This window comes from Bactrocera neohumeralis, chromosome 5 (assembly GCF_024586455.1).
Source record: "Bactrocera neohumeralis isolate Rockhampton chromosome 5, APGP_CSIRO_Bneo_wtdbg2-racon-allhic-juicebox.fasta_v2, whole genome shotgun sequence".
NCBI lineage: Eukaryota > Metazoa > Arthropoda > Insecta > Diptera > Tephritidae > Bactrocera > Bactrocera neohumeralis.
The window spans coordinates 25,193,872-25,219,735 of record NC_065922.1 but is presented as its reverse complement, the minus strand read 5'-3'; the positions used below and the strand labels follow the sequence as shown (position 1 = coordinate 25,219,735).

General features: G+C 33.9%; 1 protein-coding gene across 5 annotated transcripts in view; it reads left to right on the top strand.

Moving 5' to 3' along the window:
* The window catches only part of LOC126758730 (protein vav-like), a 202,783-nt gene that overhangs the window by 132,000 nt on the left and 44,919 nt on the right, over positions 1-25,864 (top strand). For 2 of the 5 annotated variants that reach the window (XM_050473100.1, XM_050473101.1), the window contains exon 3: positions 11,613-11,762. The exons of the other annotated variants lie outside the window; for them this stretch is intronic. In XM_050473100.1, coding sequence (XP_050329057.1) covers positions 11,613-11,762 — 150 coding nt within the window. The remainder of the gene's footprint in view (positions 1-11,612; positions 11,763-25,864) is intronic. 5 annotated transcript variants of the gene reach the window in all.

Sequence of the window (25,864 nt, the reverse complement as noted above, 5' to 3'; positions counted from 1 at the left end):
CAAAAGATGTGATAGTCTTGGTGCCCGATCAACCAACCCAAAACGTGAAATTATCTGCTCACCGAAGTGTTCTCTCAATAAATCCATTGATTGATGCGATGTGTGTGAAGTTGCGTCGTCTTGTTGAAAGCAATAGTCGCTGAAATCACGAGCTTCAATTTCAGGCATGAAATAGTCGGTTATCATGGCGCGATAACAGTCGCAATTGACGGCAATTACGTTCTCACCGATACCATTTTTGAAGAAATATTGACTAATGATTCCACCGGCCCACAAACCATCAAAAACCGTTGTTTTTTTTTCTGGATGAAATGTCAGCTCTTGAATCTCTTCCGTTTGCTCTTCGTACACAATGCGGCAATTTTGCACGTCGAATCTTCTTGGAATTTTTCAAGAGTCCATAGAGCGAAGCGATGTCACAGTTTATGCACAAGCTGTATTTTGTACGCTTTTGGAAAAAGTACCTCTACATGGATCACCTGTTATAAGGACGTTCCTTAATTTTGTCTTAACTTTCGGTTTTCATGGTGAAACATTTCAGCTTTGTAACCAAATTGGGCCATGCCATTGAAAATTTTGTCCCTTAGCAGCCAATCAACTAAAGCTTTCAAAGTTTTAGAGGACCTGTCCTCGATATTATTAGAAGGCTCTTCTCTCAGTTTGTCTTCTTGTTACATAAAATTATTTATTAGCCACATTGTCTTTGTTGGCTTTCATGATGCCTCGAATACTTTCATCAACCGGATTCCAAGTGCTTTTTCATTAGGCTTCCAAACCTAAAATGTTGTATGCCGTTGGTTCATATCTTCGATATTTTACTTACGTATGTACGATTCAAAAGACTTCTCTTAGAGTTTCTCAATCCCAGTTCATAATTCGTCCAATAAAAAAGCTTAGGCACCAACTTTTCCAACTCTATATTAAGGGACTTAACGATTTCACACTACAAGTGTAAAGATATTGGATACTCACTTTCTCGAAGGGAACAGGCTTGCCATAAAGTGCAAAATTCTTTGCCACCACTGTGTAAGTACAGTTATTTTGCTATTTACTCTTGCGCTGAGGGTAATACCTACAACATGTCTTTTTAAACACAGCCTTGTCTTCGGTAGTTTCAATATCAGGTATTTTCCTTGAAATACAAGTTTTACAGTTGCCCTAACGGTATATGCCTACAACAACCTCTAAAATATAAAAAACACACCAACATGAATATCAAATGCATGATGGCAGTGACAACGCGCAGATCAAAGAAAATGAAATAAATACCGTATAAGTACTTATGTATGTGATGTACGCAGTCACTTTGACAAAAACCAATTCAAATTCAATAAAAGTAGCAAATTTAAAAAGCAAAACGCAAACAGAAAACTCAGACAGTAACGGCTTTAAAAGCACCCGAACCGAGCCTTTGGTGTAGTTGACCACAGTAAATACCAGTAATATGCAACTAAGCAAGTAAAAACCGTTATAGCACACTATAAATAGCCATAAAAACTATTTGCACAAAGTAATTAGCAGCGATAACAAAAACTACGCGAACGCAGATACATACACACATAGAAAAACATTTACTATATGTTGCAGAGAAAGTTGCTAACGACCAAAGCCCAACTTTGTTTTTTTAATTACCACAGTCAAGAAAAAAATATAAAAAAATAATAATAAAATATTATAATAAAAAAAGAAAAAAATAAAACATAACACTCGTTGCAAAAATCATAACAAAATATGGTTGGAAAAAGGTGTTCAAGTACCACCACGTCGACCACTAACCAAACACCTTTTAGTCATTATAAGGCTCCTTAGCTTCGAACTTGTTACGCCGCGTTGGCAACTTGTCACCGTCACCGTCATTGCAAATCACTTACGCACAAAAAAACCTCGTTTATGATATCTTCCCATTTATGTACATACATATGTATGTGCTTATCTGCCGCAGCTTCCGTCGCCGACACTGCTGTTTGCCGAAAGTACTCGGCTGAGTTCCGGTCAATAAGCTTTTAACTGTTAAGCAATAACTTTTTTTTTTATTATTTTGTTTTTTTCTCTGCTTTTGAATTTTTTTGCACCTTTCATATCAACGCTGGTGAGGCAGGTCGTGCATTGTTGCTGGTTGTTGGCTGGTGTTGCGTCAATATTTACGCATCACTGCAGCGTCGCTTTTAATTAACCAAAACGGTTGAAGAGAGCGCCATTCAGTATGTGCATTTTATTTCTCAGTTTTTATTCTATTTTTCGGTATGTTAGACCTTTCCTCTACATGCCGCTACTTTTTGCAGTTATTCATTGTACTTTGTAAGTGCTCGCGCTCGTACTGCCCTACTCAGCCGTGTCAAATTCATAATTGCACATGTAAGCCGCTTAACGGTAAAAAAAATTGCAGAAAAATATTTTTTGATAAATTACGCCATTTCTGTAATTTTTTGGGATAAACATTGTTTATTTTTTTGTTTAATTTAAAGCTTTTTATTAAGGGGTTACATGGGTTTCCTCGGGTAAAAACAGCTTTTTTTCAATTCATATTTTATTATAATTTTTTATTGTTACAAACATACACTATTAAAAACAAAATTATGGAATTTTTGGAAAAAAAAATTTAAACTCAGCCATTGCGACGCCATTTCCGATGACCCCTTGGAAAAAAGATGCACCCTTGTTGCAGGATAACTCCTTACAGAATCATCTAAAGTGAAAAATACGTGTTTTAGTTAAAATATTAACTTAGAACTTGGACGACAGAAAAAAACTAAAAATTGGATTTTTGGCAGACATTAAAAAAATGAAAATTTCGAGACATTTTTTTTTCAAATAGTTGCAATCTAAAAAAATACAAGTCTTGAAGAATTCTATCTCAAAGACCTGTGAAAATTTTCATGAGGATCGGTTGAGTAGTTCTCGAGAAATCTTGCCAACTGACTTCAAGACACAGTCTAGAGAAAAACGCGTTTAAAGACGGCGCACTTAACCTAGCTAGCCTCGAGTGCACCTTAAGGCTGCATCTCCGAAACTATTACTCGGATTAACTTGAAGATTTTAGGACAGTATTCTAGAGGTGTTGGTATAATAAGGCAATAAAAAAATTCGGTTTTTTGAAAACCGTAAACCCATGTAATCCCATCAAAAATTAACAGAATGGCGGCGTTTTTAAAAATAAGTTGAATTATAGCCCAAATTTTGGTCGTTTTTGGCCTGCAAAAATTAGATTTTTGATTTTTTCATGATAATCGGATCATTCGCCTTCGAGTTATCACTGCAGCAAATTTGAAAAAGTATGTTTGCGAAAATGCGCTTGAACTGATTGGGTTGATTCAACTGAACGGTTACCCTTTTATTGGCTGCAACTCAAAAATTATTTGAGATACCGATTTGAAATTTTAGTATGATATTTTTAAAGGTAGAAACTATCAAAATATAAAAAAAAACGATTTTTTTCAAAAACTCACACAAGCTTAATTTCACCCTTAACATTTCCACTCTCTTCAAGAAATTTTTGAAATTAACATATTTTTCACAGAATCAATTTTCTATGGTGTTTTTCAGTGAACTGAGAATAAGTTGACAAATCATAATTTTTTTGGTGAGCTAAACACTATACAAACACCAAAAGCTAATCTTAAGATGTCAGCGAAATAGCAAACCCTCAGTCTCAATATTTTAGACAACAATTATATTATGTTCAAATAAGTACTCAAATAATGTACACTTTTCATATGATCCCATTTCTATATATCCATCTAAAATTCTACTCTGAACATTATGCACCATCCTAATGTTAGTAATATTGAGTATATAATAACTACACAGCGACTAGTCGAATCATATTTGAACTATTTAGTCCAATTATAATTACAAAAATGTGGTTCAATAATTGCTCCAAAGTACTTAAAATGTTAAAAGTATGTGTGTTTGTATAAAAATACACCTTTGCTTGAGTAAAAACTGTTTCAATATAAAATTAAAGCGCATGCTCGCGGCCCTCAATCAAAGCATACGGATTTCCTTTTGATTGACAAATCAAGTTAATTATAAATCTTTTATTGTGCATTTCTGGTCCGTAATAATATCATTTTTATTTTTAATATACTTACGATGCATACCATACATATACATTTGTATGTATAACGATACATTTCAATTAATGTGCTTATGCTTCATTCAAAGTACCCAAATGACCAGCTGTTTGTGCTATTTCCCGATCAAATTTATGCTCCAATTGCTTTCTATTTGTTTTCAAAGAAGGATAATTTGAGTTGATACTTTACCAGGCTCATTTCGACAATTCAGACATTTGAAATATGTGTGTGATTTAGTTTCAAATTGAAAAAAAAATTCAAACATTTAATTTAGGTACAGCATTTTCAACAGATTGAAAAAAAACCAAAATACCAGTTTTTTGTTTAAAACCAAATATGATTATTTATAACAATTTATTAAATAATTTTTATCAATTTTTACTTTAATTGAATTGTGTACGAATAAAAATCGCATAGACTTCCGTTACTCACACACACTACTTACGAGTATGCTTAATTAATTTCAATTCACAAATTTCGGCCATTGGTGTTCATGTTTAATGATAGACTACAGTTCATGTTAGAGTGTACCAAAAAATTTTGGTTCCAGATTTTAATATATTGGAAATCTATTTTATTTGTCTTCTAATTTGGAGAACATGGTCCGGGATACCCTACAGAAGTTTGGAGACATAGGAAATAAATCTTTGATTCGAAAAAGGTTTAGCTTTTTTAAATAAGTATTAAAATAATAAAACATTCCGCAGGAATATTTTTTTATTTTGTTTGAATATTTGATGTATTTAAACAATTTGTTGTATCTGTAAGTTATGCTTGTAGTGACTTTAATGATTTACAAAAAATCTCAAAAATTTGTTTTTCTAAGTCGACTCGTTCAAAAGTTAATCGAGGTCAAAGTCCAAATTTAAATTCAAAAGCCTAATTCGTATATTATTTTACATACATTATTTCTTTAAATTACAAACTATCTTATTTTTATAACTTTTTTTGCTTTATATTGTACTCCATTTTATAATAACAAAGTTGAAAGTGTTTAGAATTATTATTAGAAATTTTGTTTTAATTTTTTCTAAGGAGAAAACATTTTTTCCCCACTCAAATACATATTGTCACCTAAAATGTAAAACAACGTATCATCAAAAAAATCGAAATTGAGTTTTTCATTGCTTACTATTCACTACATCATATTATCTGTGCCCAAAAAATAAGGTGACATTTGAATTTAAACTGCGCGCGTCGAAGGATTTGGAGAATTATTTTTTTTTAGGTTGGTAGTACTGTCAGTCACACTTTTGTGAGCTGCTAAAAGTGAGTTTTTCGTTTTTTGCGATGTCGAAATTTGTTGAGCAAAGAATTTGCATTAAATTTTGTTTACGGAATCAATTTTCTGCTGTGGATACGTTGAGGATTGTGCAGAAAGCCTTTGGTGATGAGGCTATGTCTAAAAAAAATGTTTACAAGTGGTATAGTGAGTTCCAAGCCGGCCGTGAACGTGTCGAAGACGAAGAGCGTCCAGGGCGACCATCAACCTCAACCGACGAAGCTCATGTTCAACAAATCAAAGATTTGGTGTTGAAAAACCGTCGATTAACAATTAGAGACCTTGCTGATGAAGTTGACATATCGAAAGGCTCAGCCAATACCATTTTGAAGGATGTTTTGGGCCTTCAGCGCATCAAATCTCGATTGGTACCGAAAAAATTGAATTTTTTGGAAAAAAGGCGTCGCGTTGAAGTGTGTGAAACGATGCTTTTCAAAGGGTGTCATGAAATGCATTATAACTGGCAATGAGACTTGCATCTATGGAACGACCCCGAAACCACCGATCAATCGAAATATTAAAAGAGAGCCGAGACTTAAAAAATCGCGCCAAAGTCGCTCAAAAATCAAGGTATGTTGACTGTTTTCTGCCATTGTCGTGGTGTTGTGCATTATAATTCCTTCCAACCGGTCAAACAGTCTACAAAGAATATTATTTGAACGTTATGCGTCGTTTGCGTAACGCTATCCGCCTAAAAAGGCCGGAAAGACAATTCTTGGTTTTTACACCACGATAATGCACCATCCCATACTGCCCTCGTAATTCGTGATCATTTCGCCAAAAACTCAACCCATATCGTTCCGCAACCACCGTATTCACCTGATCTGGCGCCGTGCGACTTCTAGCTGTTCACCAAGCTCAAAAGAAATTTATACGATAGAGGAGATTCAAGCCGCAGCAAAGTGAAGGCCATCCCGGAAAGTGACTACAACCAGTGTTTCGAAGAGTGGAAAATCCGTTGGCATAAGTACATTGCATCGGGAGGGGATTGCTTTGAAGGGGATGAAATTGATTTGGAAGAATAAATAAAGAATTTTCAAAATAAATACAATGTCATCTTATTTTTTGGGCACAATATATGTAATATACATTTTTTAGCTTCCACTGTCAGACATAACCGAAATATACCCATTTTATAGCCAAAACTCAAGTTTGTGGTTTCTATAATTTTGTTTTCGCCTGTAAACTTTGAAAAGTGATGTTATGTTATTTTTAATTTTTGGCGACGATATACATATACATACATATGTTTAAACGAGTACCCAACACAAACGTAATTTTTCTAAATACTAATTGATTTCTATGGTTAGTTAGTGCTTTTGTAGGTACTGTTTTGTTGGCATTATTGTTATCGCTTAAGCTGCCACTGCTCTAATTTGTCATTTCAGTGATTTGTTGTTATTTGATTTGCACTTGATACGTGATTTTTATACCTTTTTGTTGCATTCACTACCATCCAGCCGATAGTCAATGAAGTGACTTCATATATTATTTCACTGAGTTGACTTGACTGCTGTGGCGCTGCTGTTTATTTGTTGAAAAAAAAAATTGTAAAACAGTTAGTCAAATAATCTATATTATAGATATAATAGTTGATAACAAGTCGAGTTGACATATTCGCAACTTTTTTCTTTCCAAAAACCTGAGCACACAGCTGATTTGATGGGTTTTCGATGGGATTGAACAGAATAAGTAAGAATAGAAACGTTGGAAGAGCTCAAGGTTATACGAAAAAGCCCGAAACAGAAGTTGTCACAAGTGGCAACCTCTTATATAATTAATTTTTTTGGAAGAAATTCTAAGAGATAGCTACACATGTATATATCTTCTCTTTAGAAGTTGGAATTGGTACTATAATCGATGTGCCAGGAAAAGAGTTGTTTCTACGGGCTTAGGTCGCGGGAAAGTGGTGTTTATGAGTCGTCTTGACATTAAGTTATTAAAATCCATTCACACAAGCAGTTAGTACTGTGTGGATCTTTGGATATGTAGAATATATGTATGCTTGATAAGTCAAGCTCATCAGAACACTGCAAACAAAAAAATTTTCAGCTTAGACATTGCAACAAAATGTGTCAGCAAGCTGATACTAGTTTACAGAATAGACTATAAATATATCTGGATATGAGAAAATCTTATAATTCCGCTAGAATGTGTTTAACAGAGACATGTTAAAATGTGGCTGGGTTACAGGCAAAACTTAAAAAAATGCTGAAATACATTATACACTTGTTTTTTTTAGTTATATATAAATATATAGTTTAGTTATACATATGTATATACATACATGCATATATGTATATATGTAAATTAATTATAATTTTCACTTCATTTATATACTTAAAAAGTAAAGCAATATATTTTTAATATTTTTGCAAAAAAATTCAACAACAACTCATGTTAATTGCGAAATTCTCCATTTTTTAATTGCAAAATTTTTAACACCCAACTTTCAGCAGAGGCAATTAAATTTTACATCATAAGCGTTGAGGTCACGTGTATTCGCGGACGAGTACCTAAACATATTTAATCACCATAAGCGAATTTAAATTTCTTTCCTAAACCAAAAAAAATATATTTCAAAGGCTTGCTCCCATAAACTGCTTAGTTTCCGGTTCATCAGTTATATGTACGTTACTGAACATGTTAAACAAGCAAGAGTTTAATGAACTTCACGCTTGACTTACTGCTGTGCGAATTACGCCGCGATATGCGCTCTTTGCATGCTTTCTTCAAAGAAAACTAAAAATAAAAAAATGTTGAAAATTTAAGCAAATTTGTAATTTATAAAAAAATCAGAGTTTTCGTCGCGTAACAGGCGAAAAATATATTGTTTGTGCATATTTGGTTGAAAATAGTTAGTTTATTTGCAAAATTTTCTCATTTGCATGAGTTTAATTTAGCACATAAGTGAATTTTAGAAGAAGACATCATAAACGGTGCTATTCAGAGCATAACGGTGAATTCATAACGCGAAAATATTACAAAAATATTTCGAAAAATATTGTTGTTGTAATTTATAAAAGTTGGCGACATTGTGACTGAGTGGATTGGTTTTTTGTTAAGACTTGAAGCTAAAATTAAAGAAAACGTCGGTGCGTATGAGTTACCTTAATATGGGATGAGAAAGCTTGGCAGAAAAAATGTTACTTTACACTTACCATTGTATAGTAACACAACAAAAGACTTGCTTAAAATGAATAGTTGGAAAGTTTGAATTATTTTTATTAAACCTTCGCGAACATTAAAAGCACTAAAGCATTTCTTAATGATTACTAAATGTTTGTCGCCATACGCAGTCAGTGGAGCGCACAACAGCAAATAAAAACAAAAAAAATAAAAATAAAAAAAAAAACAATTAAAAAACCTGGCTACAAAGTTGGAAGGGAAGGAAGTGCGTTTCTTACAAAGAAAATCGCAGAGAAAAAAATAAAAAAAAAAAAGAAAAGTAGTCAACACAATACCTTACATTGCTCCCATGCCACTCGTCTGCATAAGTAAGCACATACATTTGGTACTTGTATTATGAAAAAAGCAAACATTTGCGCTTGTGTGAATACTTTTTCAAACATGCCTTTAGTTGGCATTGCACTTGCGCATAATCGCACGCCCAACCAAAGTAGGCGGAAATTTATTCATTAAGCTTGTCAGGAAAGTCGCAGCCTGCTACCTAAGCAAGTAACACTTGTTGTTGTTAAGTTGCAGAGGGAAATATGAAAACAATAATGCAATAGCGTTGTTGCCGTCATCAATAAATTAAAAAAATAATAATAATGTATTAAAGCAATGCCTGTCGCATCTCAAACACATTGCGGCTTGACATTAGCACTTGTAGTCGTCGGTTGTGGTTGTTGGAAAGTTGTAGGGAAAAATAATTATATGTATGCATATATGTAAGTATGTGTGCGAAAACGGAAATGCAGTGACCTCAAACATAGCTTACGTATATGTTTATACGTAGATGAGTTTGTAGGTAGGCATTAGGGCTTACCAAGTTGTTCGGTTGAGAAAAGTAGTTTGGAAAAAACTATATTTGCGATAAGTTATATGAAAGTAATTGTTTTAAATCAAATATAATTTATTTATAGTGATAGGAAGGCTTTGATTCCAAATGTTTTCTATAATTTGTTGCCTTTAATAAAAATTATTTTTTTTTTGCCATATTGCCAATTTTTTTTTTAACTGTTTAAATGTAGTTTTTAATGTCCTCCTTTGGGATTGAGATTTTCATTGTTACATAGTTTATAGTAGCTCACAAAACTTTGATTAAGTGAGAGATCAGGCAAGAAATGTTAAATTTTCAAAAAAAGTTTAATATCGCTTTCGTAAGGGAATATATTTTGCGTCAACGTTGACACGTAAGAGGCCTAATAAATAGCCATTTTTAAGAGTTAAAAAAGGAAACTACTTTATACAGTGTTTTAACATTTTAGGGGATATATATTTATACCAGGAATGCAAATAATGCCTTAAAAATTAATTAACATTTGAATTAAAAATTTGTAATCACAAAGACGTGATTTTTTAAAGAATTTTTGGAAGAAAAACATAACTATATTTCGAATTACACGCGAGCTTCTATTAAAAAACAAGTTTTTCTACTACTGCAGTGGTTCCAGCAGTCTCTGTGGACGAATCCTATCAAAATATTCTCACTAGGAGATATTATCCGTACACTGACTTACAATAAAAAAAAATAATAATAATAATTTTCACAGGCTTCTCTTGAAGCTAACTATGCTCCATTAAGGGAGTTCTGCATTGACCGAAACAAATGGTAGTCTTATGGTGCCAGGTCAGTGCTTTATGGTGGATGCATCAAAACTTCCCGGCCAAGCTCTCCCAGTTTTTGGCGAGTAATCAAAGATGTGTGTGGTCTAGCGTTGTCCTAATGGAAGACGAAGCCCTTTCTGTTGATCAGTTCTGGCCTTTTTTTCGATTGCTTGCTTCAATCTCATCAGTTGTTGACAGTAAAATGTAGAATCAATCGTTTGACCAGGCTGGAGCAGCTCATAGTTGATGATTCCTTTCCAATCCCACCAAATACTCGGCATAACCTTTCGAGGCACCAATCCTGTCTTTGCGACCATTTGTTGAGCTTCACCACGCTTGGACCATGATCTTTTTCGCACATTATTGTCGTATTTGATCCACTTTTCGCCTCCTTTTACCATTCGCTTCAGAAAATTTCAAAATATCGCGAATTTTTTAAGCCTTTTTTAAATGGTTTTCATGTTAAGTTCCTTAGCGATGTCATTGCTGCTTATGTGACAGTCCTGATCAATATTTTCCATAATTTCTTCGACTTTTTCAACGATAGGACAATCAGAGCGAGATGCATCTTTCATATCGAAACTTCAAGAACGAAGCGAGCGAACCATTGTTGTGCTACACGAACTGATACAGCATCGTCTCCGTAAACTTCACAAAATTTCATTGATGGCTTGCGTGGCAGTCTTCACTTTCTATACACAAATTTCAAAATATAGCGAATTTTTTAATTGTTTTCACTCATTTTTGAACAGCTGTAACTTTTTTTCCAACCTCCTTCAACTCGGTTAAATGAAGTCTCACCTTTCCAACACTATATGGAAATACGAAAATACTTTTTCGGCTACCCAGTATTTTCGTATATTACATAACCTATCGAAATTACAAAAAAAAAAAAACGATTTCTTAAATTTCACAAGGGGGAATTTGTTCACAGCTCCCTTAATTACGAACCGTATGTTTAACATGTTATTAGGATTAAACAATATAAAAATATTTTTGATTTCCTATTTGGCATACTTTTAGACTATTTGGACAACTTTTTTAGTCTAATAAAAACTAGATTAGTATTAACAATGACTTAAAAATAAGCAAAATTTTGATTTTTACTCAATGATAAAAAGTTAATTAATATTACATATGTGCTTATAAATATGTATAAATTTTTTAAATAAAATGTTAAAGCTTAAATGTAACTAAAATAAACTCACAAAACATAATAAAATAATTTATAATATATGTGATAACACCGCAAAAATAAATATTAAAATCATATTTTGTATATTGCCATAAATCGTTTTCACATCTCAACATCTTTTTCACCTGTTCTTCACTTCTGTTTTTGTTTTCATTTTTAAAAGCATTTTTCCCATAAGTTTTTCATTTTCTAAACCAGCTTTTCATGTTTTGTTTACTTAAATCGTAATTTTCTTGCTATTTCAAATACTTATTTTGTAAATATTTCTCTATATATCTTTCAAAAGCTCACAAATTCTCGTTCGAGATCTGTATTGAAGAGTTTGCGTTGTCGTTCATCGCGACGCTCCAAATCGAAATCGAAATCTTCGGTTGAATTGTCAGCGTCGAATCAAAATGGCGGTGAGGCAAATAACGTCAGTAATGGCGATGAAAAGGTAAGCGAGCGATGCGTTACAAATATGTGTATGTGTATACGTGTATATGTGCACTTACATACATATGAATGTTGAATTCACCAGAACCCCTCACCAGCCACCAGCCACCTGCATCAAGCATTACCACCAGCCACCCTCGCTTTCACTAAAAGATAATTATTAATTAAAACAGAAAATTAATATTCATAAAAACCTCAATGTGTGACATACATAAATGTTTCCTCGACCCAATAATCATTAAATAAATTTCATAACAATCCACCTAAAAATTGATTGCGCACAATTTCACGAAAAAAACTAAATATTGAAATAATAATAATAAGAAGAACCATTAATTGTTAAAAGCATTTTACCGTTACCTTCGAACTCTCTGAAATTTGTAAATAACTACCTACTCATAACATCAATCCGTACAAATAAAATGTCATATATCTACTTACTCCTCAAAGTACTACTGAATGATTTAATTTAACTAGATTGACCTTGAATTGTCATTTAACACTGAATGTGTGTGTAAATTTTATATAATAATAAAAAAAACTACTAATAATATTTTATATATAAATAACTAACAGATAATAATATCAAACTATAAAAAATTATATTCATAATTATTATATTTAATTTACAATCTTCTCAAATGTCAAAAAATAAAAGTGAAACATAGACTCCCTATAAAAAATATAATATTCATTATCAAATTTAAATAGTGTACTGGGTTTTCATAACTTTTCCCAACATTTTGAACAGGAAAAAATTAAAACTTCGGTTGCTCCGAAGCTACAACGCCTCAATAAGCCCAAATAGAACTCTTTATTGCCCGTTTTTTCCTCCGGATCAAATTCATGATGCACTAAACCAGGAATATCGAAAAGACAATGAGCATCACCTTGATTTTTGAGTGGCTGTGACGTGTCTTTTTTTGGTTTTGGCTCGTTTTTTCCCTCCAGTCCGATGATTGTTGACTTGTTTACATGTCAAATTCATAAACCCATGTTTCATTGGCAGTTATAATGCTCTCCATGAATGTGGGATCGGAATTCGCACGATAAAGCATGTCCAAAGAGACTTGTTTACGGTACTCATTTTGAAAACAATTCAGCTTCATTTTCATATATATGTATATATACATATACAAGTACATTCATATCCACCAAAATCATTCGATCGGACTCTCGAGCTCTCTTGCAATCTCTCTAATACTTTCCTGTCGATTTTCAAACATACTACTTTTTTAATGTTTTCATCAGTTCAGTCAGAGGTCGAAGGTCGTCCAAAACAAGGCATGTCTTCAACGATCTCTCAACCGTCTTTGAAGGCTTTGTGCCACTCGTAGGTCTGTGTTTTTGTTAAAACTGAGTCACCGTAAGTTTATTTGGCATAGTAATTAAGACAGTCCTACCAACTTAGCAATATATATTTTTTTGAAATTTACACGAGGAGTTTAACTATAATTTCCGGGTGCCTTTTTGTCAAAATTTAAATATTTTATAATCTGTTTACTTGCCAAAATATAAAAGTGCAAATAATCGTATCGCAAATTTTCAGACTCCATGTAAAAAATATAATATTTAGTATCAAAATCAACTCGGGTTTTCTAACTTTTACGAACATTTTGAAAAAAAATACTCCCACCGAAAGTTTTTGATATTCCGATATCGAAGCCCTATGAAGGTATATTTTCGTGACTAGCTGAGTTGATTTAGCCATGTCCGTCTGTGCGTCCGTATATCTGCGTATTTGTTGGAACGCCCGATATTGGACCACTATAACATACAGCTGCCATGTAAACTGAATAAAATTCACGAAACAATGATGTAATCTCCGAAGAAATTGTTCTGATTGGATCACTATACATAGCGCATTTAGCTGCCGTATAGACTGATCGATCAAAGTTTTTGTAAGGAATTTTTTTTTTTGTGAAGGGTCTGCATAGCTTCTCGGCAACCGAAGTTAATGTTTGTACTTATTTTTGATTGAAATCGCTGTCCTTGAGCATTGAACCTGCCGACATTAACCTTTGCTTAGAAATATTTTGATATTTTTTTGCATGTGGACAACGATAAGTTCTATGACGTTTAGTATATAGTATATACATATGTATGCTTAGGTCTTCCACACAAGATTCATTATCTATGTATTAAATTATTTTAATGTCAGAAGCTTAACCTAACTTTTAAAAACGTTTAATATGTTTTCTGTTTATGGCATTCATACGAATTTACTTTTTTAGTTAGAAATCGATCACAAATATGAAAAAATTTCGCAAGCTCTACCATATTATTTATCCATATAAATCGATTATATGGATAGATGCTAAAATTCACACTTCAGGTGGAAATTGCTTAAAACGAATCGGTTGTTAGCTTAAGCAAATTTTTATACTCTGCTTAGCTTTCATGTGATTTCAAATTGGCAAATTGAATAATCCGATTATATACATACATACATTCAAAGCTACACACAATAAATGCATACTTGTGCTACTTCGATAATGTTGACTTAAGTCTTCTCTTCTTCTCAATTATAACCTTTTTTGAGATGGCGTTATTTTACTATAAAATCTAGTAAGTAATCGAAAAGCAAGATTGGCATATCCACGTGACTTAAAGCGCGTAGTTTATCGCTATATTTATAGGTATGTTTCTTTTTTCATGTGTATATAATATGTATACATATGTATATATACTATGTATACAAAAATGCAAATTTAATTGACCCTTACTTAGTTGAAGCTTTATTATAGCCTTTTTACTACAACAAATAAAGGCGTTGGAATAAACCACGTGCCAAAGTAGCTGCTATTGCAACTCGCAACAGTTGACGGCCATATTAATAATATCAATTGACTCAATGTAATTATGTTAATATTAGAACAGAAGTTTTATAAATTTTTAATCGTTTCTGTTTTTGGTTTTTAAGGTCTAATATCAAGAATATTGTATTTCTGTTATGCAAAAAAACTTAAAAGTGCTATTTATGCCCTTACCAAATATTACAGATATATTTTTAAAAATCAGTTGTGATATATGGCCTCGATTCCACGCGTTAAACTTGTTGTATTTTTTTTTAGATTTTCAACAATATTTTTACATAATATAATAATTTTTTATTATTGCTTATCGCTATCAGTCCAATATTTTTTTCAAATTTAAGCTAATTTTTTCGAAACCTATAACATTTTGCTCAATATTGAACTGAACTTTAATTTTAAAATTTAGTAGTCTCTATTTTCATGCACACTTACTGTAGATTCTACTAAATACTCAAACTTAAATGCGCGCCAACAATTGTATTTGCATTTGTCATGCATATTTCTCGGAGCATTTTAATGTGTAATCACGATTTATTGCTAAAACAATTTGTTGTGTCACTGGTTTGCAAATCTTTTTTATGGCAACACTTACGTACTTACATACAAATTTATAAATTCGGTTGTGTTGAGATCGTTTTTATAAGCTATAGCTGATTTTTCGATTTGAGATGATCTCAGTAAAATATTATAGAGCTTAAAAAAAAAAAATATATTTTTTTAAAGAAAAAACACACAAACTTCAAATTTAATGGGGAATGTTTATTATCCTTCGAAAGTACATTCTTTGGCATTTATTTTTTGATTATTAATCATAATAATCTATTTCAAATGCTGACAGCGGCTACGTCGCAGATAGTCCATACGTTGGGTACAATTTTCAATGACTCGTTCGAACATTTCGACTAGCAACTGACGAAAGACAAGCGTAATGTTTTGCTCCAAGGCCTGAATTGAAGCGGGATTGTCCGCGTAGACTTTAGACTTTACATGTTCCCATAGGAAAAATCCTAACAGTGTGATATCACACGATCTTAGTGGTTAATCCACCGACCAAAACGTTAAATTGTCTGCTCACCGTGTTCTCTCAATAAATCCATTGATTGGCGCGATGTGTGGGAAGTGGCGCCGTTTTGTTGAAACCAAATGTCCCAAAGATCGATGATTTCACCGGCCCACAAACCACACCAAACCCAAACCGTAGTTTTTCTGGATGAAATGGTAGCTCTTGAACATCTTCAGGTTGCACCTCGTCCCCAACGCTTTTTAGCTGCCTAACATCCAATTAAATCATTATTTAAAAAGAGTATTTTTATTACATTTTTTTATAAATTAATAATTTTCGATTTTGTGTAAATTCAATTGGAAGCGCTAATTCTTAGTTGAAAGGTCAAATTTAATTAAGATCAGCTATCATTGCAACGTTAAGCAACGAAGCGTAGCCGATCACTTCTACATGTATACATCTATGAATATATGCGTATGTATGTATACATATATGTACATTATATACATGTACATAGATATACTTCACATACATATGTGTGTAAATAATGGCTATTAATATCTAATAATTTAATGAAAGCTTATTCCCTACATATTATAGGCATATTTGAGCACTACATATTGTTTGTAAAAACTAACGACTACTCAAAACTAATATGGAACTTCACCCACAACTAAGCATGAATGAAATATATCACTGACATTGTTGAAAGCTTCCTATAAAAAGCTTTTACTTTATAGCACAAGAGCTAGCTTTCGACTCGTGCAAGCAATTTAGCCAAGTTATTAACCACTTGTTACCAACAAAAGCTTTTCAAGTTTTTCAAGCTGTGACTAAAACCATTTGTTTCTATTTTTATAGCGAAAGCCTCTAAACTGCCACCATAATTTGTGATTAATAGCAAGTATTAAATATTTTGCAATTAACTGATATTAACATTATACTACCTGACTCTTTAACATTTAATAACGAGTAAAGAAAACATAATAAACTACTTTGAATTTATATTTGCTATATTTATTTAATTTTATTTAACGCCAATATATTTTGAAAGCTTTTATTAAAAAATTTTTTATATATACGATTGCTAATTATTATTTTTTTCTATCTTTTATAGGTAAGTTGAACATCACTTTTGGACTTTTTACATAATACATATAATTCATACTCAAAAGCTATCTTGGAAACCACAATCAGATTTCTGTAAGTTTGTTTTTAAATATCTTACACTGATTATTACTATTTAACTGTTTGAAATAGTTAATATTCAATATTATTATGAATCAGTGAGCAATTATCTTTATCCGCCGAACTATGAGAGCAATATTCACCCTGGACGGTCATCGTTATTTTGCTGCTGTTTGCAAAACACGATGACTATTAGTCGAAGCGACTAACACAGCACGTCCAGGGTTAATTATATTTATCTAACAATGATTTATTTATGGCCATCTGACTATATCAATCAAGAAGGTGTCTCCTAAGAAGTAGTATGGTGCACATTATAATTTACATACCATATTAGTTACCTTAAAGTCGAAAGCTCTGGAGTACTTTGCTTGCGTTCATTTACATTCACTAGAAAGTTCTGGAATCTACTTTTACATAAAAATTGTTGCCTACCGTAGAAGTACACCCTATCAGGTTAATTGAAAAGTCCACGTCCTACCATAGTAAAACACATTTTTTTTGCAAAATTCCTTTTTTTATTCAACGTAACATAACACCCTTCAAGGGTGAAACACTGATTATAAGGACGGACACTCCATCTTTTTGATACCACTTTTGTAGTACAATTAGTCTTTTGCTTCAAAATGGGCCTCAGTTTCGGCGATCACCTCCCCATTCAACCGAAATTACTTCCCAGCGAGCATTCTTTTGAGATCTGAGAACCGGAAATAGCCGCTGGAGTCCAGATCGGGAAGCAATTCGAATCATATTTGTCATCGTTGTCAAAATATAGACGCCATAACCCTGCCGTCTGACCACGCTTTGGAACGGGTTCATCGTGTGCAATCCACTCTGTGGACTGACGATTGGACTTCGAGTGAAATGATGGGGACATGTTTCATTCGTTGTTATAAATCGACGAAAAAAACTCGGGTTTATTACGCTTGAACATCTCCAAACACTGCTCCTAATCATGTTATTGTAGATTTTTTGCATAAAAGTGAGCTCTCGCGGCTCCTACTTTGCACATAGCTTTCCCATACTCAATTTTTCATGAATTATATGATGTACACATTCGGTTAATATTCTTAGAATTGCTGATATCTTGAACAAATTCACTTTACACTCATCCAAAATTATTTTGCGGACTTTTTTGATGTTTTCGTCGGTCATCCACTGCGTTGTCTTCGGTGCTCATTTTACTACGTCTTAGCTTACCAATCCTTGATGATTTTCCTGGCTAGTATCCGAAACTCGCTATCAAGCCAAGTTTTTGCACTTGTCTTGTCCCTTCAAAATACAATGTTTTATCACGGGGTTCCCTTTTGTCCATTTTTTCACAATAATAAAAGTTACTTCACTGAAAATTATAGAATGCAATCTTTCTGTTAAACCTTTTCCCAGTATATTACATAAATTAAAGAAATTTTAAAATATTTTCAAGTGTTTACTAAAGGAGCTATCCATACATATCTTCGAACCTCCATCTCAAATAAATACATATGAATATTGTTCAGTTGCAGTGAAGGGGACCAATAGATTCCGGGCTTGACTGCCATTAGTATCTCGAAATATAAACCTACGTAGTATCTTATAGGAGTCGCTAAGTCCATCGCTTCTTTTGTGGTGATTATTTTAGACTGATATATGTAAACTTATATACCTAAAAGATCTTATCTCATCTGATTGTATCATTTCTGACTTCTCAATATTTTTCTTATTGAAGTATAATTGCATTTGGCTAAAAGGTCATGTGGAACTACTAAGAGCTATGTTTTGCACTGCATCGACCTGTTGAACTGGGTTATTTTTATGCTTCATATACCCAGGAGATGTGATCCGACTGGCAGTCTCAGTTGTCAAGTTCACCTATGTGTAATAAATAAGCCACGACTTCTTAATAAGTTTTGCGTATTATTAACCAGACTACTTAACCTTTCCTATAATTGTTTGAAATCGCAGAACTTGACATACATAATTGAACACTAGACTACATATATGTATTATAGGTGTCACATAAGTCTGTGAAATAATTTTGAATATTAGATCATAATTGAAAATTTCTCAGAGCGTGGGGGAGTACTTGTGTCACTGCTTGTGTCACTGCTTGTGTAACCACAAAGTAGCACCTGACTACTTAATCACTTGAAATCTAAGTCCACACATTCATATGTCCCTACATATACAAATTTATGTTTGTAAATACCCAGAACTCCAACAATGCACTGCGAATGAGCGCAGACATTTGTCTAATTGCCGCTGGGACAGACAAAACTTCTCGACTAGACAATCAATTGCAGTCAAAAAGGCATGAATGAAAAACTTTTGTAAAGAAATGTGCAACGCACGTGTGTCTGAGTCAAAGTTACTGCCTTTGCGAACATATGTGTATGTATGTATTTGCATAAATGCAAGCTCAATTCCATTGTGCAGCCAATTTTATGGGCTAAAAGGCATTAAGACGACTTGCAAAGCGAGCAAGAACAATAAACAAACAAACAAAAATGGCATAAAATAAAGCGGCAAACTGGTTTGAGCGTGCAATATCGAGACAACTTTTACGGTTAGCATGAATGGAGGGCTGCAATGGCATAGCTTGGGCCACACATCTGTTTACATACATCCATAGACGTCTGTGCTACTAAACAACCCAGCCCAAACTGTTAACTAAAGCCATTATGACACTGGCAATTATGAACGTGCCACAGTGCCCTGCAACGCCAAGTGGTAACAAAAACAACAACATATGCAACCATAAGACTTGCCGCTTATAAACGAGTGCGAAAATGAGGCATGAATGTGCGAGGTGGCGTTAGTAAGATCGTTTGTGCCGAACGTATAGCGTATCGTTGTAGCGGGATAATTGAGCCATTAACAACACATTACCGGTTAATACCACATATGTACAGTATACTTGGGTATGCATGCCACAAAAAGTTAGAAAACTTCAGTGAACTTAACTTTTTTTGTTCGCTTAGCGTCCGCTATAAAGTGTTCATCAGCTGTTTGTCTTGCTGTTAATTACAGACCAACTTAGATGCTAAAGTCAAAATGTTTATTTTGTTTAAAAGTATCATTACATACATACATATTAACTACATTAGTGATCTCTGAAGAAATCATTTTTATTAGAGAATTTAGATAAAATTATTGTTGTTGTTGTTGCGGTAGCAGCATATTGCACCTCCCAAATCAATTAAAAGATAGTTACATTTATACCGAATAAATTTTGTCCTCCTTTTCACTGAGTAGATTCAAATGACTTGAATATTGACCTATGGTGGTTTCATGTTCTCACACTTAAGGGGGGAGCCTGCTTCAGAGGCTTCAAAAAATCTATTTTTTTTTAGAATTTTTTTGGGAGGGAAAGAAATAATTTATTAAAGCGAAATTTCTAGGGTTTATAGTTATATATTTAAACATCATCCGAAATTTTTTTGGATACAAAACCTTTGATATTCTGGCTTTGGCAAGCAATTGCCCGATGCTTTCCCATATGTATTTGTCGGACGGCGGGCAGGATGCAGGATTTTTTAATAATTGAAATGAGTGGTTTTTGATCAAAAAAAAAAATTACTTTATATTGATTAAAAATATGTTCAAACTTGATTTTTCTTAGTTTTTTTAGTTTAAATAGAAGATAATTTAATGCCAAAGATAATAAACGTTGCCCCAATTTCATAGGGCGTTTAATTTTTTTTTCTATCCTGACCGCCAATTAAGAAGAATTGTAAAAATTAAAAACGAAGAGAAATTGCGCGTCAAAGCTTTCGCTTTCTCCCCATTTCGAATTCCAATCTATAACTTTGGGGATATATTCTTAGATAATTTTTAAAGAGATTTAAACAAAAAAAAAACGATTTTTTGAAGCTTCTTAAGCAGGCTCCCCCCTTAAAGTGTTATATCCAGAAAAAATCTTTTAGGTGTTTTATTTAATAAAAAAATATAAATTTACAGACCTAAACAACTGGTGTCGTGCAAGTTTTTTCTGCTTCAAATTATTCAAAAATCAAAACAAAAAAAAAAATTCATGTTTACTATGGATCGAGGGACTAGTCAAAATATCAATTTTTGATATAATGGCGGCTTCCCAAAAAAAATTAGTTTTTTGAGAAAAAATTAAAAAAAAAAAATTATAAAATATTTTACTCCTTTGATTGTTACCTGAGAAATACATCTCAGAAGTTTGTTTAAAAGTTTCAAATCGATCGGTCTAACCGCTTCAGAAAAAAATTCCTCCTCGACGATGAACACAGCATGTCGTCAACAGAATTAAGGTTTTGAGAGTCGATGACAAAATTCTGACGCTCATAGCTCCAAATCTATTTGCCGGATCATGTCGGTCCTTTTATTGGATGCAACAAAAGGTCTCGAACTTTACGCTGGAGCATCACCTTCCATGCGAATGACATAACCACATCAACGTATTTGTTGGATTTTTATGCGCTTAACTAACGCTGATGTTTCCACAGACCTTGCAGAGAATAGTTGTTCCAAGTGCTTTTTTACCACGTTTCGGCGCCGACAAGACAGATATAAAGAGACACTTATAGAGCTTAATATTTTTTGTCGGGAGTGGAATCTAATCCCCCATTGCCTGCTGATCCCAAAGAAGCACCTGTTGGCAAGAGTTATTCTGTGCTTGATCTCCATACTTAAAGTATTGCTAGAATTTGTGCCGGTTTCGAGATATGCAAAGTCCTTAACTTTTTCAAATGTAAAACTGCCAACATTGACGTTGTTCCCAAGACGTGAAGAATCTCTGTGCATGTCCTCCAGGTACTTTGTCTTGCCCTCCTTGATCCCAAGACCAACCTTTTTCCCCTTCTTTTTCTAAGCTGCAAAAAGCTGGGATGACGCACAATAGGGAATCACACTCTCTAAAACCCCTTCTGATATGGAACGGTTCGGAGAGGTGTTGTTTAGCGGCAGAAAACATTCCTGAAGTAATTTCGAACCATGGTTCTGAGTTGATAGTCCTTGTTCTGTTAAAAATCCGGGGCCGTTCCGGTTACTAAGACCCAACTGACGTGAGAACGGTTGACGGAGCAGATGTTTGTGCTCGTCGTCATTCTGCAAAACCGTTGTTCAGCAGCGGAGAATAGAGTGATCCAACTTTCAATGCTCTTAGACATTATTTAATGATGCTCGTTTGTACATACGTATGTATGTGTATATGTATGTATATTGAATGTTGCAAGTATAGGCCCAGTTTGTGTTCGTAATAAACTTTTGTGATTTATTTTTGTCTACAAAGCGGTTAATGTCTGCAAAAACAACAACTGCAACATGAAAATAATTCTAATTGCTCAGCCATTCACATAAAGCAGAACGAGCAAATAATTGCGCAGTATGCGTCAAGTAGCTGTAAATGGTGTGTTGCAAATACTCGCACATATATTCACCAAACATTTTAGCCAACTCGAATACAAATAGTTGTTACTCGCAAGACACATAAAATATTCGCCAGCCAACTATTTTCGAATACCGTTGCACGCATCGCCAACAAATCTCACAGCAAGTGCAACAAACCCATTGCCACAACTGCAGCTGGTGCATGCAATCGCAGCTACGCTCGTTAGAAAAGTTGCAGCAAAAAGAACGAAAATGTAAACAAAAACAAAAAAGAAGACACATCAGAATCACATGTGTGTGAGCAACACCAAAAAAACCTGGTGAACTCGACAAAAGCCACATCCGAAATGTGCGGCAACAGTTAGAAACGGAACAATTGTTGTTGACAGCATGCTCACCGCTTTGTTGTTGCTGCTGTTGCTTTTGCTTTAGCATCCGCACTGTGCAATATGGGCGCAAGTGTGTTGCAATGCCAAAACAAATGGCATCAACGGCATCGCATGCGAGCAACAGGTGTAATTGGCGGTCTTGGGCATATGCGATTGCAATTCCACTTTTGTTGTTGTTGGTATTATTACATTTTGCTGTTGCCTTTGAGATGCTGCGTCGCAGATAGCAGGCATTTCATTGCGCATGTGCGACCGTCTGTTTGAAGTGAAGTGATGAGCTTGCGGACACGGCAAAAATTTTTAGAATATGGTTGATAAAAATTATTCGCATGATTTTTCATTCTTTGTGTGAAAAGATCACAACTGAATTGACAAAATACCCTGAGCTATTGAGATCGCTTTAAACCTAAAAAAAAGAAAGAAAATCTCTTAACTTCGGTTGTAACGAAGCTAAAATATCCTACACGGCTGCATTTCATATAGCTTAAAAAGGTATACAAACATCTTTATCTTGATTGTGATCGAAAAGTTTGTATGGCAGCTATATCCTATAAAGGTCCCACATCAACATTTCCGATAAAAAAAACAGCTTCTTAGGGAGTGCATACACAAAATTTCAGATCGATATCTCAAAAGCTGATGGACTAGTTTGCATATACACAGACTGAGAGTCAAAACTGCCTAAATCGACTCAGCTCGTCACGCTGATCATTTATCATTTTAGTGGGTCTCCGTTTTCTTCTGGGTTTTACCAACTTCGTGACAAAACTTAATATACCCTCTTTAAAGTAGAATTATATGAGTTCAATATATGTATACTACTCTACTATGAATATTTTACGGAAAGAATTCCAAAACTGAGTTGGGTTTAGATAATTTTTAGTTTAATATTTTAAGAAGATCTAAATAAACTCGTATATATTCTTATCCTTAAACCAATTTTGGGTCTATACAAGTCGAATTCTTTAAAGATACTCTTTTACTCTCTTTTTTGAATACAAATAAAATTGTGCATAGAAGATGGCTGTGTTTGGAGTGTCTTTTTTATATAAACCTTTTGTGGTCCTCAAATTTGGTCTAACTTATGTTGAACGCTTTGACTTCATACCGTATAATTGGGATATTAAGTCGCCGAATTAAGGTCCGGCCTTTACCCGCCCCTCGAACCTGCGAGGATAATGTGGATAGGAAAAGGCGCATTAGTATAGGGGCAGTAAGATTTTTTACGAATGGCTCAAGGGTTGAGCGGAGGATGGTGTTGGTGTTAATTGTCGGGAACTGTACATCAATTCCAGCGTCAGACTTCCTGACTGTAGCGTTTTTCAAAGCGGAGCACATACTCGTTTATTGAAGCGATTATCCACTCAAATTGTAGAGCGTCAATAATAGCTTTGAATTCATTGGAATTCCAGTCATGTTGTTTCCTTTTCATTGGGGCCGTTTTTTTTTACATGGCAGGTCCCAAACTCAGCGCGCAACCCTGGAGAGGAATTGTTCACCTTCTCACTTTAGCTCGCCTTCAAACGAGTGTTTTTTGGCTACCTCGAGAATACTTGGTCTAAGACCGGAAGACGTGAGTTGCTTGAGCCATATGTAAAACAATCGTTTTTGCCCACTCCCACTTAGAGAACCATCCTCACTTGTGTGAAATCCTGCAAATGACTCCATCTTGGATAAAAACACTCCAGTTCTTAAAGTATTCGACACAGTACCCGCCGGGAGGAAGACTCCACTCCGTTGGAAAGACCAGGTGGACAAAAACCTGGCTGGAACCTTTAAATCTCCACTTTGTTCTCCGTTGTAAACTCGGCTATAACCGTATAAGCGGTATCTACACCAATACACCAATAATGAGCTTTTCCTTGCTAGTTAAACGCCGCAGTCATTGGAGTGGAAACGGTTTGGAGCACCAATAGCCGCTTGGGGTGCTATTGGATAACTTGATCTGGCAAGGTTAAGCTTCTTCTAATTTTTAATGGATATAGTACTGTAGTCATTTATTGTTATTATTATTTTTTGTTTTAGAAAATACTGTTCATAATCAGTCCAAGTGCGTTCCTTTCTTGGTATCAACCTTATTACCTAACCTAACCTAGAAGCCTTCTCGGCGCTTGAATTATTCTCAGTGCATTAAAGCATTTCCACTTGTAGCAAATTGTAGGCTAAGAACCGTTGTTTTCGTTGACTGTTATTGCTATTGTTGTTTTCCTTCTGCCTGCTGTCATTCACATTGAGATTGTGGAGTTTTCGTACGACGTGGCGGCATGTGATGCAAGCATGTCAACGGATTTCCATTAATTGCTAACACAGCGTATGGCACAAGTTGCTTGCAACTGCTAAGTGTGGCAGCAGCAGCTGTTACGGTTGACGTTTTATTCTTGTTATACAAAATCACGCTTGAATTTTGTTGCTGGGTGGCTTCCTGAGCTGTCACTTTAACTGTATTAATTTGAATTACATTTGGAATTAAATTTAAATATTTTTTGAGAACTTCATATTGTATAGAAATAGAGGCGCAGCTCTATCTAATGTGGCTAATCTATTCAAATTTGATGTACTGATACGATCAGCTGTTAGGTTGATGGAAAAAAATTAATTAAATGTTCAACCTTGTGAAGTTGATCTTTGACATTTAATTTACATACGTTGTGTGTTTTATTTTATGCGCGCAGCTGTATTTATTTAAAGTAGCTTTTTTCAACTTCAAGTATGTATATTTAAAAACCGCATAAACAAAGTGACTGTCATTCTTAGATTAAAAAAAAAAAACAAAAAAAATTTTGAGATTCTATTAATATGAACAATACTGTATAATCGCAAATTTTTAACATATACAACTTCAAATGAACACGAAAAAATTTGTACCAATCTAGGAAATAATATTTATCGATTTGGTTTGATGCGCAGTTTATGTATGTACAGTTTAAATGGAACAGTCCGGATCAAATTTGATCATGAGTCAATACCTCACTTTTTCAACTATTTGCATTCTGCGCTAATTAAATTGTGGAAAATCTATAAGAAAAATTCCATTCAATTATTATCTAGATCTAGATCTGTACATATACATTCATCAATCGGCTTAATAGTATTCCTGCACCTACATATTCATCATGTACAATTACTTTTATATTCGTCCAAGTTACACCTGAGTAATTTGTCTACTGTGCTACTTTTATCTTGAAATTTCCTTTGCCATTTGTATACACCACAACTTCTCATGTGCAATTAAATTTAAATTTCGCCAATTATCATGTGTATGTAGTTCTGTCTGCAGAATGTGAGCCAACATTTTTAGTCACACTTTTCCCAACCAAAGCTTCTTCTCTTTCTTTTTGCCAAGCGCCGCCATCAAAATGTTTTGCATTTT